Below are 15,322 nucleotides of genomic sequence, written 5' to 3'. Positions count from 1 at the left end.
GAAAAGGTGTCGGTGCCAAGAAGCTGCCCACCGTAGATTCCGTAGGTGCGCATACTCGGTACTCTGTAGTACTCAATCTGGATGTATCCTGTATACACGAGAGATCCGATCTCACACTATTGAGTACCTTAAGTACAACTAGCTTTTTTCGTTTCTTTTTATAGTATACTTTTCCGTCCGTATTCCTCTCTCTTCGTTCCATGAAATACCCCCTGATCAAGTCAAGTTTAAGCTCCGCATCCCCTTCGCTTTGAACAAGGTGATCAAACAGTACCGGTACCTACCCAACTGTACCTCTGTCAGGTACATACAACTATGATGGCCCGCGAAAACGCCAAAGCTCCATGCCATGCGACGTGCGCAACGGCAGATTGTTTACTCACGAATAGGCAGAATGTGCAGTCAACCAGTCAGTTATTCAGTCATTCCGTCATTCAGTCATTCAATCACTCAGTCGCCGACCTACCTCCAAAGCAGGCAAAGATGGGCCAGGCGGGCCCTTGAAGTATGCAAGAAATATGCCTCCGCTCAAGATACACGTCGCAGCACCTATCTTGTGAACGGAACGTTTTTGATTTGGCTTCTGTTCTACAAGGAATACTGGCGTTCCTTCGCCTGGATAACGCACGTCCCAACCAGGGTCAACATCTCGTAGCTTGGAAAATCCTAGCAAACGCAAGTGCTGTAAAAGGCATCGGAAAAAGAGAAGTAAAAACGGGAAACTTGGAAGTAAAGACGTGACGGAAATGAGCCACCCTGTCAGCAGAAGGGTGCGAAATGTGCAGCAAATGTGCAGCGAGCAAGAGAGCCAGAAAACTGTCCAACCATCTGGGCAACTGGCCGACCAGCTGGACGACCGATCCAGCCTGCCTTACCTCCAAGTCTCTTCTCCTCCTTCCGCCTCGTGGTATTCTCAGGGCTCCTTTGGTGGCTTGAATCAGCGCCAAGACGTGCTGCCGTGCAAGTGCAAGTCGGAATGGATGGGCAGGTCGAGTAAATCCGGGGTGATCTTAGACAATGTAGGGTGGGTGGACAAGCTCTTCATGATCTGTTGAATCTGCACCGTCATTAGTCTGGTTGAGTACGCGAAACCTAGGATGGCGATGTTGCTCGGCAGTCATCTTAGCTAACATACCTCTTTCTTGCCCTCGTCCCATTTCGGCTTTTCCTTCGTTATTTCCTGGTCGATTTGGTACAGGTAGGTCGCATCGACTAGCAAGAGGAAGCGATCCTCGAAGACCTTGAGGAGACAAGATTGCAAGTTCTTCAGGAAGGGGTTGGTGGTGATCTCCTCGGCTTGGTACAGGAAAGAGAGTCTCAGCATGTTCGGAACGCATTTCATCAGCCACCAGGCTACCATCCACGGCTCTTGGTATAGACAATAACGGAAGTAGCGGAGTCTGTCTTCCTGCTCGAAGAATGGTGGAAGTCGGCCCTCGTTATCGAAGGTGGCCCAGAGTCCGTTCCGAAGAAAATGTCTTGGCTACATCAGCAGACGTTGCATGGTCACCGAAGATTCACTTACAAGGTAATTGGCTTGATCGAGTCGCGGATCATTCGGGTGTACATATGATTATCAAGACGCGCTAGATGTCGGACTATCTTTTGCGCCTCATCATTCTCTCGTTGCCCCTGGAGGATACCAGGTAGCGCCTTCCAGATGTACTCCTCGTCTATTCCTCCGTGGTAGAAGGTGGCAAGCTCGAAGAACTTCCAGAGGTATTTCGCCTCGACCCATCTTGGAGCGACGTCCCCGACGTATTTTGACAGTTTGGAATCCTGGAGGGGTGTGTTGGGGTTGATTTCTAGCACGTTGCACCGGTTACCATAGGAATAGTAATTTGATTTCCCATCGAGCATCCTTGTCCACTTCGGAGGAATTCTCCTCGTTGCCTCCGGCACCAGCGCATAGAGGTCCATCTTTGGCTCACTCTGAACGTATTTTTCAATGAGCTGAATTACCTTGATTCTCTCAGCAACAGTTCCTGTACACGCCAAAGACACTGATCAGTTAAGTTTCTCCCACATATCTCATCGGAAAAAGAACGCAGGGTCGGCTGACGACGTACTAAAGACTTGCGGGTGTTTCGGGGGATCAGGAGCCATCTTGAAATGGCGCTCGCAGCTTTGACTAGTGTGGTTTTTTCTTCTTTTATTTTTCTTTTGTTTTTCCTTTTTTTCCTTTTTTCCCTTTTTTTCTCTTGGAAGGTGAGGGCCGAAGAAGATGTTGTGGCAGCCGGTGACGAATCCGCGGCGAATTCCCGAAGTAAAGCAAGTGTTGGGGTGCGGTTGAGACTGAGGGTGATGACGATTGGTTCACTTCTATCGACGAAGATCACATGAAAAGGTGTTGTATAATGTCAGAGGAGGATTTATAGATGAGATGAGGTACGAGGCTAAGCGACCACAAAGCGCCACAATCAAGAAGGGAAGGAGCGACCGTAGTCTCCAATCCGAGGAGGAAGTCACGACCGCGATCGCTCTCACGAGCAGGCCTGATATGAGAGAGATGACTTGCGCCCTGTATGAGCAATGTATGCGTAGGTGCGTAGGTGGTATTCAAATTGCCATAATCGTTTCTGGACATCGACTCGGTCGGCAATCACAACGCGGAATCGCCCCAATACAAACGACACTTCACCAAGAATTGCGAGATCCAAAATTCCATAATGATGATAATAGAAAAAAAAAGAAGAAAAAAAAAAAGGTAAAAAGATCAACTGCTTCGGTGGAGTTCGAAGGCGGCGTAGAACAACCAGGCGAACTGATTTTGTTTGTAGTCGGCATATGGAACTGATTTTACCATCCACTTACATCCCAATTCAGCCCACGGGAAAGAGCATTGTATGCGCATTAGGCCATACTCGTCAACTTTTTTATGGAGACCAGGATTGTTATGTTGGTCGATATTGAAGAATGTGAGGTTCTGGTGCGTCGGTACGAGGTGCCGACGACGGAGAAGCGATTGTGACGAGTTCGCATGGGTTCTCGACTATGAAGTTCACGAAGCTGGGCTCTTCACTGTCGAGGAAGATAGGTAGGTGCATTACTTTCATCTCCAGGTCCGCGAAGGGTAGCTTCGGAGAGGCTATACCAATATACCGGTAGCCTCATGAAAACTTCCACATCTCGAGCTTCGAGCTACCGGACTACTACTCCCTCTACAGGGGAACTACACCGCATCTTCGATACACCCACCTGACTTGAGTCCATGGGGGGGGGGAGTCCGCATGAGCAGGATACGTACTGAAGTAGCACGGCGGCGCGAAGCTCAACGAAATTTCAAGTTTCAGGAGTATAACCAATATGGAACCTTGCAGTACCAAGCACCGATCAGGCTGATGAGACGAACAGTGAAACCAGAATGGCAAGAACAGATGCAACAGGTATGTGAAGTGGATAAATATACTACTACACATATACCGATGTACACGGATTAAGATGCGTATGAGTACTGGGTAGGTAGTGTTGTACTTCGGTAATGGTAGGTAGGTATGTCTGTACGGATGTCTCTTCAGAAGGGAAACAGCCAACAAACCCTGCCAGCACCCGCAGAAGGATGACTTGCATGAGACCTGGACCTGCACCTGCACCTGCACCGGGACCGGGACCGGGACCGGGACCGGCACCTGCACCTGCATCATGCCGGAAGTGGGCTCTCGACGGTTCATGCAATGGAACAACCCATCTTGCTCGAGCCGAAATGAGCAGCAGTTCATAGTGTTACCTACTGTAGATGAATCGATTTCTCCCCAGTTCGTCCTTGGCCGAAATATGATGGTGTGTCAGGTTGAGTGGGAGAGGAGACTTAGTTTGCTCGTTAGTTTTTTGTTGGTCTGTTTGCTTATTTGTTTGCTTATTTGTTTCACGAGACCAAAGAACTTGGAAGTTTCGTGGGGGATGGCAGCAGCCGCAGCTCATCGTAGCCTGGATCGGAGTACCAGTCAGGGTCAGGGGCTCCATTATTACTTGGGCTATTAACAATAGTATTCAGAACAGAGAGCGATATAGTAGTACGTAGTACAACTTTGTAGTAAATTCGAAGCTAGCGATTGCGGCTCCTACGCGATGACAAGACAAATATGATTGATTGGGTTTCGAAAATCCATGGACTGCCACGTTTTGTTCCCTCCGTCGGTCTGATATTCAGGAACAATAATCTATTGTACAATGAACTTTTCCATTCCCACGTAGGTAGTACGTAGAAGATCTATGTTGCAGTCCAAACGCAGCCAAAGGTGACCGGGTCGTATTACGGAAGAGGACTAGGGCTACGATCAGCCGGGACTGGCCGCACTAGAAGAATTCCAGAAGCCATCCTCCGCGGGCGCTCAGCGGGTCTTCAGCGGGCCTTCAGCGGGCTTTCAGCGGGCCCTCCGCCCCTCCGCCCCTCCGCCCCTCCCCTTGGCCAATGCCACCCTTGTCCCCGTCCCCGTCCCCGTCCCCGTCCCCCCCTATCCGTCCGGAGATGAGGACGATGAAATGATAAGGATGAGATGAGATGAACGAACGGGCGCCGCAGACGCAGATGCAGACGCAGACGGACGGGACGGCACGGCGACGTGCAGCTCTGATCCATCGACTCTCGTCTCACGGTCCTTCGACTAGGTACGGTAGGTACGGTAGGTACCGGTACCGGTAGCTACCTTGAATCACTGACTGATGGAGAGATCCTGTCCGGTCGTACGGAATCCCCCGCGATGCCACACCGCACCACCTCTTGCTGTGATTGAATCCGGGTACCCAGTTGTAGGACTGGCCGGCTCTCTGGTCGCTCTCTGGTCGGCTCGCTGTTCTGTTCTGTTCTGTTCTTCCTTTCTGCTCGCCCGGCCCGGCCCTGCTCTGTTCTGTACGTCTCCGTCCCTGGTCATCTTCATGCACCCGTCTCCGCAATTGCTTACTTACGACCCTACAGCCCTACTTATTACTACTGAGTCGTCTCCCACTCTATCACACTCAGCCTCCTCTTCCTGGCACCCTCCTGGACCCCGTCGCCTTGTCCAGCGTTTTCCTTACTCGTGTATACCTTCCATAGCTCTCTGTGACCGCTCGGAACGAGAACGCGACACGAAAGTGTTGCCGACTGACCACACAGGACACCTTCAAGTCTGCTGCAACAGTCGCAATGGCTGAGAAACCCGCGGTTCTCATCATTGGTGGCTTGGGCTACATTGGACGCTTTCTTGCGCTCTACATTCACAACAACAATTTGGCATCCGAGGTTCGGATCGTAGATAAGGTGCTTCCCCAGCTGGCATGGCTGGCACCAGAGTTTGCGGAAGCATGTTCGAAGGACAAGTTCATGCAGGCAGATGCGAGTAGAGAGCGTATGTATTTTTCTCCCTTCCCCGCCCCTCCCCCCCTCCTGCGCATTGCTCTTGCGCATTGCGCTTTGCGCTTTGCGCCGATGGACAATGGTATGCTAACATGGCGCCCCGTGAAAGAATCCCTCCCCCGTATCTTCGACCGATCCAATGGCAAGCAATGGGACTACGTCTTCAACTGCGGTGGCGAGACCAAATATTCGCAGGAGGATGAAGTCTACAAGGTGCGCTCGCTCGCTTTGAGCGTGGCCGTGGGGAAGGAGGCCGCGAAGCGGGGAGTGAAGGCATTTGTCGAGCTGAGCACTGGTATGGTGTACAAGCCTGATTCGCAACCGAGCAAGGAGGGTGACAAACTGAAGCCCTGGAGCAAGATCGCCGTGTTCAAGCTGCAGGCCGAAGAACAGCTTTCGAAAATGGAAGGGTACGTCACTCATCAATATGCCCGCCGACTTGGTGACAGGTCCCATGTCTAAAACGCTTTGGACATTGGACCCGGTCCAGTGTGGCGCGAGAGCTGGATCTAATCTTCTACAGCCTCAACCTCATTATTGTCCGCCTTGCCCACGTCTACGGCAATTATGCCTCCCAATTTGTCGCAACTGCCCTGGCAATGGCCCGCGTATACCAGTATCTCCAATCGGAAATGAAATGGCTCTGGACGAAAGATCTGCGGGTAAATACCGTCCACATCGACGATGTAACCCGCGGTCTTTGGGCCATCGCCGAGTGGTACGCAGTCGACAAACAACCCGGCTGGGACGCCAAGTCCATGGGCAAGATCCCCACCTTCAACATGGTCGACAAGGGACGTACGAGCCAAGGCACCATGTCTGAGATTATCCACGAGCTATTCGGCATCGAGACCGGCTTCCAGGGCCAGCTAATCAGCACGTTCGCGAGGCTGCACATGGACAGTGTCGTCGACGACGTGAACGACGAGGTGCTTCAGCCTTGGGCCGACCTCCTCCATGATGCGGGTATCACGCGACCGGGACCTTTGACGCCCTTCATGGAGAAAGAGCTATTGAAGGACACGGATCTGAGTATGGACGGCAGCAGGTTGGAGAAACTCCTTGGCTTCTCGTACGAGAAGCCCAAGATTACCAAGGAGCTATTGCAGGATATGATTGACAGCTACACCCAGATCGGATGGTGGCCAGTCGCCAGTGCGCACAGGTACGATTCACGCAAGGATTGAGCCTTCCCTTGAACCGGACGAACGACGATTGACAGACGTCTTGAAGGCGGCCGGATAGAAGAACGAAAGCAAGACGTGACAGCCAGCAGCAGATGTTTCTTAAACGAATAACGATGACGAGTAACGGACGCGCGCGAAGCATAAAATCCTACAGATTCATACCATCCGACTTCTCTTTTGCGAACTACTTTTCTGCTACCACAGTTCTGTTCCTCTTTCCTTTGTTCCTTGCATGGCGATGGAGAACGGCTTTACGTTTATAGGGAGGGCGGGGGCATGCTGGATTCTGTGATATCAAACGGGGAATGTAGTATTGGCTGGGGCAGTTAGTCTATGTTGGGGAAAAGCGAGAGGCTCCGAGCGAGCGAGAAAGCGATATTTCGCATACCATAATTGTATCATGTCACCTACCACAGCACAGGCCCAAGTGTTCCAGCCTGAGGGTAGGTTCTCGCTGTTTTTACAAGCTTTTATTCTACCAGGCTGTTTACCATCCCTCCGCCGCGATTACCTCTACAGAGTAAACAACGGTGTCTCGTGGTTCTGAGTAAAGCAACAACTCTACCCTATTCGATCGAATCCCTCGCTTCCTGAACAACTCTTCTCAATCGGGGATAGTGTTGATGAGCTTCAGGCTATTCCTCTTAAGTAGTTGGCATATCGAAACTGAAAGAAGAGGTAGGAAAAGCAGCGTTTGAAAAAAAGCCCCTCGATTAGAATCCGAATCCATTCGATACACTTTTACTACGTATATTCCCGATCCAATAGGACGCTTCTCCGAATGATCAGAGTCTACTTAGTACGTAGTACTTCGACCTCCGCGAAAATCTTGTCTCTCCTGGTTGAAAAACCCCTGTTTCGTGCTCTTCCCCCCCCACCTAAATGAGTGTTATACTGGGCCTTTTGTGGGCCTATTCCAGGGTGGGGGGGGGGTATAGCAGGGGCGCTATAGCTAGGCGTGATAGTGGAGTATACGGAAGGGTTTTTAAGCCAATTGGAAGAAAGGAAATATTAATCGGTTGAGATTCTACTACCTGACTAATACCGGTACCGGTACAGCATGGATTTACGTAGCCCTCCTCGAGCATCGATTACAGCTTACCAACGCTTTTGCTATGATTGGTAGGTATGCAGATTCGATATCGCTAATTGGGAATCGCGTTTTGAGCCTCCGGTTTGATTTCTCGGTGTCTCTTGACAGAGGTCGATAGAGCGGTATAAACAGATTTGATGTTAAATATCTGTTTTGAGTAGAGTTGTTTCTTTTCGGGCGTGTACGTCGTTTTTTTTTTTTTTTCGGTGGTTAAGGAGCAAAGGTCGAAGAGAAGCTGTTGTGAGAGGGGGATCGGTAAAGTTAATCTCTATTATAGCTATTAATAGATTATTAATAGATTGAGAACGGGTGGAATATATAAGAATTTGAAGCGAAAAGAAAGATTCTAATCAAGACGGGAGAGACTGTAAGTGAAGTTGGGTTATAAGTAGGCCTTTATTTCAAGTGGCTTGAAACCCGTATTTCACTCCACTATTACTCCTAGGTGTAACCGCCTGCCAATACCCCCTGGAATTGGCCCATAAAAGACCCAGTATTATATCTATTTACGTAGTAAGAGGGGAGTCCGTATCCTCAGGGGGTAACAATTACGCCTGTGACGTTGTAGTAGTTTCTCGTATGTTTCGCGTAGATGAGTAGCGGCATACATGTGTAACCGGGCCCAGTGGCCAACCGTGTCTTCCGGCCTTGGTCGAAATTCGAGATGGGCAGCCATCCGCAATTACAACATACAGTATGTGCAGTACTATTCCGATTTCTCCCCTGCTCCGATGTGACGTGAAGGCGCGGGTGTTGTGACGGAATACCAGATCATAGAATGAAAGTTGTAATAGAGTAAAATTACTACTATGTGTGACCACCAACCTCCAGCTTGTCATTCATCGTTACACCCGAATCTAATGGTAGGTAGGGTATACCATCAAGGAATTCAAAGTGGATATTTAGGCTTTTCAGGTACTTCCAAGCACACTGCCCTCAAACTGCAACCCTTAAGTAGGCCTGCACCGTTGGTACTAATAATAATTTACGAGCAAGAACGAGAATTGATACCAATAATAATTTACGGACGACCGAGGAGCGAAAGATCGTTTGGGCTCTTCTCTTGCAAACAAAGTATAAATCCTTTCAGAAATCCCCTTCCGACTCGCTATTATTCCTCTCAGATATCCCCTTCCGACTCGCTACCATTCCAACAACCTTTTTCAACCAAGTTCATTTTCTATTGCTCTTGCCAAGATGATTTTATTCAACGCCTTCGCCGTCACACTTACTCTTATGCTTTCTCCTGCCGCTGTTATGGCAGAAGTAGCACGAAATCCTTTGATCCAACTATGCAAAGATCCCGGGTTCGTTGACTGCTACGAGCCTCCTGCCGACTACCTCAAGTGCGGTGAGTCTTCTCTTGCTCTTTCTCTTCTCTCCCTAATCTTAATCTTAATCTTAATCAATTTTTTATTCTCTTTTTAAAAAAGAGAGAAACCCCCCCCCCCCCCCCCCCCCAAAAAAAACGAATGCTAATCATAGTGAAAAGTGGATGTCCGAACCGATTTCATCGATACAATCACGTCTTTCGATACCTACGACAAGGTGTGCTACTTTTACGAGTGAGATCCCCCCATCCTCTATCAAAAAGAAACATCCGAAATTGAAAAAAAAAACGAACTGACAAGCGAGGATAGGGACCTCTCTTGCCTGGGCGCGAGGCTTGGTCACACCGGTAAAATGCCAGGCCTGCATGTGAGCGAATATACCTATCTCAACGATGCCATCTCTTCTTTCAAGTGCGGTATTGCAGAAGAGGTGGAAGTACCAAAGCCAAGAGGAGGCTAGAGCTCATCTATAGTTCGCGTAAAATTTCAAATCTAAACTTTTAACTTTCTATTATTATCGGTACCCCGATATGCAATGCATATTCAATCATTTTAGCTACGTGACTCTTCTATTCAACCTTTGCATTGTATCTATAGCACGTTTCAAGTTATGAAATACGTGATTTAAACACGTGACCTGCTTATTTACCTTTGAATTATATCTATGATACAATTTTAAGCGATACGTGATTAAGCCTTAATTTTTTTTACTAGTACTCTTCGCTTTTCTTTTATTTCCTTTCCACCTTTTTAATTACAACAACTACAATAACAACTATAATAACAATTATGATAACAACTATAATAATAACTACAACTCACAACCGTTAAACAATAAGTACCCCCATATGCAATCCATATTCAATTATTTTAACCACGCGGGATATAATTGTTTCGCCCAATTTAGGGAAGGGCCCTTAAAGTTGCGACGTCAAGTCCTTCTATTAGCTTGACTTGACTCGGCTCCTCAGATCTGCCTCGTTTGGAAGTCTCGCTTATTCGGGCTACAGCAGCACTCCGTAGGCATGATTTTGCAAAAGCAGCCACCCTACTTAAACCAGAGCCCCCGCACAGAGCCAATTCACGTGACCCAGTGTTTTTCCAATCAACTACCCACGCGCCGGCCATCACGGCTCGACGCGCTCCCATCGTCGACAAATCGGGATCGCACAACCACTTCGCCTAGTCTTACCAGTGCCCCTCGTTCAGCCTTATCCCGAGGGACAATTCTATTGATTCGACGTTACATTTCACTTCATATCGCTTTGCTTGTACTCGGTTGCTCTCGTCGCAAACCCGGCAACAGGAAGGAGCAAGTCGCTTTGCCGGAAGACCATGGATGCGAACCCCTTCGACAACGAGGGACACAAGGCCCTCCACCGCCTTGCTACCGCGCCGCGCGAGGATCTTAGGCTAGACGTTTCGGATGGGAGCTTCGCCATTGGGGTGCTGCACCATGAGAAGAGTGTCGACTGTTTGCCGGAAGACTTCTACTGGTATGCTCTTTTTGCATCCTGCGCTTGTGTTCTTTTGCTTCTTTGCTTGGTGAGGGCCACTCGGGGTAGTCTTTTCCAATGCTCGATACCATGGCGAGGGGCTGACTTCTGCTTGTCTGTTTTTGACTTGAAGGTTCAAGGTGAAGGGCAAACACAGCATCGCGAAAATCAGGTCGGCATATGAGAAGCGGATTGGGGTCGCGGATATTACGCTGAGGCTTGCGGGTGAAGTCATCGAGGAGTCTACGCAGATGAAGAACTTGAACTGTGCGTATCTTGAGAAACTATACTATCCTATCTTGAATGTCTCGGGATCTCTGGTGACACGCGTCCTCGCCTTGCTGAAATACCCCCATTATGACAACTGCTGAAATCTCCACCATTCAGATATGAACAATAACATTATTGTGTTCACATCTCACGATCGCAATGCGCAACCTACCCTCTCGAATTCTCCGCTCTCGCGAGTTCCTCTTCAACCTAAGAATTCACAGATACCCGCCAACATCGGTGGTTTCGCAGGATTGCCGGATAGGAAGGTGAAGACGGAGAGTGGTTTAGCAGGCTCGGAGATTGTAGCTACTGCTGCAGTTATCAAGGACGAGTACAAGGATGATCAGGTTTGCAGTGATCAGGTGCCATTCTCCCAAAACGGTACGTGGCCATCAATCCGCAGTGATCTTATATACATATGCTGACTTCCATTGCAGTAGCCAATACACCAAATTACCGGCACCGTGCCCATCTTGCAGCTGCGCCTTCGAGCAGCAATGTTAACGTCAAGCGTGACTACAAGACAGAACCAGTCCTTCGAGACGAGCCACTCAACGAAAATGGCCTACCTACACCCGTTCATACCCCAAAGAAACCCCTTCAGAACGAGCGTATTCTAAAAATCATTTCTGATGGGACCCCTGAAGAGCTTGAGGCAGAAGTTGCGACTTGCAAGAATTTCCTTGAAGACTTGAAAATGCCCATGCAAGAGTTTGTGGGTGTAAACAAAGATGCTCAACATTGGGTCATGCAACTTGATAATTTGCTCAAGCAAAATGTTGATACGCCAACTATTATTGGTGTTGTAGGAAACACCGGAGCAGGAAAGAGCTCGGTTATCAACGCCATGCTCGAGGAAGAACGCCTTGTACCTACAAACTGCATGCGAGCATGCACGGCTGTCGTGACGGAAATGTCGTACAACCGCTCCAACGATCCGAATGCTTTGTACCGCGCAGACATTGAGTTTATCCAGGCATCTGACTGGGAGAAAGACTTGAGAATCTCCCTGAAAGATTTGATTGATGGTAGCGGTCAGGTCTCCCGCGATTGCACCAATCCCGAAAGTGAGGCTGGTGTAGCATACGCTAAGATTAAAGCGGTTTACCCTTCGTGTACGAAGGACGACCTAGCGAACAGCAGCGTTGAGAAGCTCCTGAGTGAGCCAGAAGTGCGTAAAGTCTTGGGTACTACCAAGAAGATCGAGAAGCCCAAGCCAGAGTTCTTTTACAAGGCACTTCAGAGCTATGTAGATTCCAAGGAGAAGTCGACCGAGGGCGAGAAAAAGAAAGGCGAGAAGAAGCAGATGGAGTTTTGGCCACTGATCAAAGTCGTTCGGATCTATACGAAAGCCGATGCTCTCAGCACAGGCGCAGTCATTGTTGATCTCCCCGGAGTGCACGACTCGAATGCAGCGAGAGCTGCTGTTGCTCAAGGGTACATCAAACAGTGCACGGGTTTGTTCATTGTTGCTCCGATCAACCGCGCAGTCGACGATAAGGCTGCAAAGTCACTTCTGGGGGAATCATTCAAGCGCCAACTGAAGTTTGACGGGACATACTCGAGAATCACATTCATTTGCTCCAAGACGGACGATATCTCAATCATCGAGGCATCTGACAGTCTTGGCTTAGAGGAGCAGATGAGCGAAGATTGGAAAAAGATTGATGAGATTGAGAAGAAGCAGAGAACTCTCAAGCAGAAAATCAAGGACTTAAACAAATCAAAAACCGTGTTCTCTAAACTGATCGATGACGCAGATACTGGGATCGATGTTTGGGACAAGTTAAAGGATCAGTTGGAAGATGGCGAGACCGTCTATGACCCCTCTAAGAAGCGCAAGCGCCCCTCCGAGCCAACAAACTCACGCAAGAAGGCGAAGAAGTCCAAAAAGAACTCCGATGATGAGGACGAGGGTGACGAGGACTTCATTGACGATGAGGAGGAGGAAGGCGAGGAGGACGAGGAGGACGAGGAGGACGAGGAGGACGAGGAAGTCGTATCCGAAAAGGGAGATCCTTTGACAATCGAAGAGATCGATGCCAAGATATCTCAATTCAAGGACGACAAGAAACGCGCGCGTGCACAGCGTCTCGAGGCTACAAGTCAAGCTAAGTCTCTTCAGAAGGAAGAGAAGGCATTGGAGAGGAGTCGAGTTGAAATCGATGCTGCGATGAGTGCTATCTGCATCGAGGGTATGTTTTCTTCTTCGATGCTCTCTCGCCTCATTATTTCGTGTGCTGTCCTAGGGGTTTTCTCCAAATAATGTCCCCATTATGTCTGGGAGGGTGCAGGACGTATACTGACTTGAAGAAGGTCGCAACAACTATTCCAAGGGAGCCATCCAACGAGACTTTGCCGACGGCATTCGAGAGTTAGATATGGAGACCGCACAAGAGGAAGATCCTGATCAGTTTAACCCTGAAGGTCAGTTGCTAAGCAATGATCAGAATGTTCTCGCAATATTTTGGGACATTTAGAGAAACACCGTGTTAACATCGATCAGATGACTTGAGAGACTACGACGAAGTTGCCAAGTCCCTGCCGGTCTTCTGTGTTAGTTCTCGAGCCTACCAAAAGCTCCGCGGTCGCTTGCAACGTGACAAGGACGTCCCAGGATTCCGCACCGGTAAATTCATCCTAGTACAGGTGGCTCCTTTATGTTTAGTGAATTTCCCTCCAAGACATTGCTGACTGTGCCCATAAGCCGAGGAGACTGAAATCCCTCAACTCCAAGCCCATTGCAAGAAGCTTACGGAGGCGGGCAGAGCCTCGAACTGCCGTAACTACCTTACCAACCTCTGCCAACTTCTCAATTCCCTAGGTCTATGGGCTCAGAACGACGGTACTGGATTGAACTTGACGGATGCTCAATTAGCCGCTGGGACACGCTTCCTCAAATTGAGGCTTAAAATGCTTGAAGAAAGTCTAGACAAAGCTGTTCGCGATTGCTTGAAGAATATGACTGAGGCGCTTGCTGAGAATATCTTTGAGAACTACGAACATCTCGTTCAGCTCGCGGTCAATGAGGCAAATGGAACTGTTGCACGTTGGGGTGACAAGGTGAATCGAGACAACCGAGAACTTGGTGGCTACTACTGGGCAACCTACAAGGCTATCGTGCGCCGCGAAGGAGTGTACTCGAACACTCAAGGCCCGCATGATTTCAACGCTCAACTGTAAGCAGGCAGACAGGACTTCGATCGTGATACCTTTTGGTTCGAGTAAAGACTAATGAATATATGATAGTACCGAGCCCATCATCAAACATTTGGCCAGTCATTGGGAGAAGGTTTTTGCTCAGAGACTACCTCGTGTTCTTTCGGAATTTTCTAGGTCTGCAAAGAGCCTGTTGACTGTATTTCACAAGGAGATCGTGACTCAAACCATGAAGACTGGAACTGGCTTGGCTAGACTCGCATTACTCGGACAACAACTGAGAAATTACGAAAATATTTTCGTGACATTATCCCACAAAATGATGGTTATTATCAGCGACCTCCAACGAGAGGCTAATCGAAATTTCACTCCAGTCATTGCCCGAAATCTCTCGAGTGCTTACCAATACTGCACGAATGAAAGTGGCAATGGTCAGTTCAACAGAATGAAGGTATACGATTCCAGTTATCGACACATGAAGACGTATATTTGTTTACTTTCATTTTAGGCACACGTGGCACAACACGTGGACACGGTTCGCCAGAGCATGTTCACTGAGAGCTGCGAGGAGGTAAAGGGCCTACTTCTTGAAATGTGTAAGCATGTTCATCGTAGCATGTCAGAGCATACCGATGAAATTTTCGTTCGAATCGAGCGGGATTACCTGGAGGCCATTTCTGGCAGCAAGCTTGCACAGGGACAGACAATGCCGAAGTTCGAGCGCAAGATGAGATTGGATGTTGCCCTGATGATTGCAGACCGGGAGAAGACTATGCTCGAGGAGCAGGAGAGAGCTGCCAACGAGAGAGCTGCTGCAGAGGAAGCCGCTGCTCAGATTGAGAAGGAAGCCTCAACAGCCGCAGATCAGACCTCGGCACCTCCAGAATCCGGTCTTCCTGGGGAGACAACTGCAATTCCGGACAACGCACCAACAGAGCCACCAGCCTCGTTGAGCAAAGTCCCGAGAGAGGTCGCGAACGACGAGATGGACCGATCCTAAACTTAGTCTGCAGCATAGCTCACGAAAAGACGTGTTGGCTAGGGTCTATCTGTAGGAGCTTCTGGCCTTAAATGATATACTTTTGTGCTCGTAGACTGAACCTCTCGGCTTTTTTGACGCTCGACGGCTTTCGGGATCAAAGTTCCTTTCTCACTCTAAGTGTAGAGGGATTCCTCCCCCCCCCCCCTCCCCTTCCTCTTTCTCTTGTGGACAAACTGTAAGGCTACTACTGCTACTCGTCCGTCACCTGAGTATTCATTTGAATCACAATTTGCCGGTTTGCTGCAGCGCGTCGGAATCAGCAGAACCGAGGACGTAGGACCCTACAAGCGACCCCCACACAGGGAGAGAGTAACCTATACGAAAGATAAAATTGACAATAAATCAACCCACTGATCATCTTACGAACATCAATTTTTTTATTTTTTTTTATTTTAATATATATGTA

General features: G+C 48.9%; 4 protein-coding genes across 4 annotated transcripts; 3 read left to right on the top strand and 1 right to left on the bottom strand.

The window, feature by feature from the left end:
* Window positions 1-937: 937 nt before the first annotated feature.
* L3040_009369 (uncharacterized protein) lies at window positions 938-2,106 on the bottom strand (the record flags this gene model as incomplete). The annotated part of the gene is made up of 4 exons (XM_066155944.1): window positions 938-1,057; window positions 1,136-1,478; window positions 1,526-2,003; window positions 2,070-2,106. The coding sequence occupies 4 exons, from the start codon at window positions 2,104-2,106 to the stop codon at window positions 938-940; spliced, it is 978 nt and encodes a 325-aa protein (XP_066010222.1).
* A 2,556-nt stretch (window positions 2,107-4,662) lies between these two features.
* On the top strand, window positions 4,663-6,522 carry L3040_009368 (uncharacterized protein; the record flags this gene model as incomplete). Its single annotated transcript, XM_007290255.2, has 5 exons — window positions 4,663-4,849; window positions 4,916-4,998; window positions 5,096-5,327; window positions 5,445-5,745; window positions 5,859-6,522. 5 exons carry the CDS (start codon window positions 4,663-4,665, stop codon window positions 6,520-6,522), a joined length of 1,467 nt encoding a protein of 488 aa, XP_007290317.2.
* A 2,290-nt stretch (window positions 6,523-8,812) lies between these two features.
* L3040_009367 (uncharacterized protein) lies at window positions 8,813-9,406 on the top strand (the record flags this gene model as incomplete). Its single annotated transcript, XM_007290256.2, has 3 exons — window positions 8,813-8,966; window positions 9,108-9,180; window positions 9,256-9,406. The coding sequence occupies 3 exons, from the start codon at window positions 8,813-8,815 to the stop codon at window positions 9,404-9,406; spliced, it is 378 nt and encodes a 125-aa protein (XP_007290318.2).
* An 875-nt stretch (window positions 9,407-10,281) lies between these two features.
* Window positions 10,282-14,874, top strand: L3040_009366 (uncharacterized protein; the record flags this gene model as incomplete). Its single annotated transcript, XM_066155943.1, has 9 exons — window positions 10,282-10,442; window positions 10,576-10,709; window positions 10,830-11,096; window positions 11,153-12,910; window positions 13,032-13,142; window positions 13,222-13,344; window positions 13,423-13,894; window positions 13,965-14,325; window positions 14,383-14,874. The coding sequence occupies 9 exons, from the start codon at window positions 10,282-10,284 to the stop codon at window positions 14,872-14,874; spliced, it is 3,879 nt and encodes a 1,292-aa protein (XP_066010221.1).
* Between the last annotated feature and the right edge of the window lie 448 nt (window positions 14,875-15,322).

Source organism: Drepanopeziza brunnea (assembly GCF_022702325.1).
Source record: "Drepanopeziza brunnea f. sp. 'multigermtubi' strain 214-2 chromosome Unknown ctg19, whole genome shotgun sequence".
Lineage (NCBI taxonomy): Eukaryota > Fungi > Ascomycota > Leotiomycetes > Helotiales > Drepanopezizaceae > Drepanopeziza > Drepanopeziza brunnea.
This window is presented reverse-complemented; position numbering and strand designations above follow the sequence as displayed.